The following is a 1,120-nucleotide window of genomic DNA, read 5'->3' as shown; positions in this document are numbered from 1 at the left end:
TAATTTTCATGCTTAAATATTTCTACATCTAAAAATTATTGAGACTGTAATCACTTGCTCTGTGAAGACAGCTTCATTGAAAATGCGCTGTGCAATCAATAACAAAATTGAGGGAGAAACGAATGAAAGCCTGACTCCACGAAAACATAACACTGTAGGATCAGGGACATAGGGGGCCTCTAGAATCTCTGTCCCTTGACTACTGAAAAAACTCCAGGCTGTCAGCACAGGGCTGAGAAGTTGGTTCCCAAGAGTAGTGTGTGCAGCGTGCCCCCTGCTGGTTCTGAGTTTTTCTGCAGGCAGGTTTATGTCAGGGCTCACACTTGCATCAAATCACTGTGTCTCTTGCACAGTAATAAGTGGCTGTGTCTTCCTCAGTGACAGAGTTCAGTTGGAGGGAGAACTGGTTCTTGCCTGTGTCTCTGGAGATGGAGATGCGGCTCTTAATGGACGGGTTGTAGCCAGTGCCACCATTGTAGGCTATACCTCCCATCACCTCCAGGGTCTTTCCTCGAGGCTGACGGATCCAGCTCCAACCATAACCACTGGTTGTGATGGAGAATCCAGAGACTGAGCAGGTAAGGAACAGGGTCTGTGAGGGCTTCACCAGGCCAGGCCCTGACTCCTGCAGCTGCATCTGGGACAGGACACCTGGAAACAATGAAAACCATCCCATCAGTCACATGATTTGGTAACCTTTCAATGGACTCATGTTTGGTATTAAGGACACTCACCATGGGGACCCATCACCAGGCACAGGAGAAGACCCAGAAGTCTCATCTTGTAGAACACAGCTCTGCCTTCCTGAGAGACCTCAGCCCTGTGTGGTAATGGAGCTGGGTGTTTTACAAACTGTGAACAGATTAGGAATCTAAAGTTGGAGCAGATATTTGCATATACTGAGCACAGTTCCTATATCAAGTAGACACTGAGCTCAGTCTTTGTCTGGTCCTTTTGTGATACTGAGAGGAACCTCCTGCTCTGAATTCCACCTGTGTTTGACTCTGTGATAAGTGAGAAGACAAATTTAGAGGAGGGGAGGAAGCAGGGCAATCTTGTACTCATATTCCTGATCCCAGGAATAGATTACTCCTGGTCCTCCCTTCCTGTTACCCGATTG

The 1,120-nt window shown here is 47.4% G+C and overlaps 1 gene segment (V, D, J or C); it reads right to left on the bottom strand.

Annotated features, from left to right (window-relative positions):
• Positions 1 to 328: 328 nt before the first annotated feature.
• On the bottom strand, positions 329 to 841 carry LOC101788433 (Ig heavy chain V region 1B43-like). The segment is given in 2 exon segments: positions 329 to 651; positions 735 to 841. Coding segments are annotated over 2 exon segments (369 nt in total).
• Positions 842 to 1,120: the final 279 nt, after the last annotated feature.

This window comes from Cavia porcellus, unplaced genomic scaffold, assembly GCF_034190915.1.
Source record: "Cavia porcellus strain 051 isolate PalLab524CR breed Dunkin Hartley unplaced genomic scaffold, mCavPor4.1 scaffold_8, whole genome shotgun sequence".
In the NCBI taxonomy this organism is placed as follows: Eukaryota; Metazoa; Chordata; class Mammalia; order Rodentia; family Caviidae; genus Cavia; species Cavia porcellus.
Note: the sequence above shows the minus strand (reverse complement) of the source record. Positions and strands in the feature narration are given on the sequence as shown.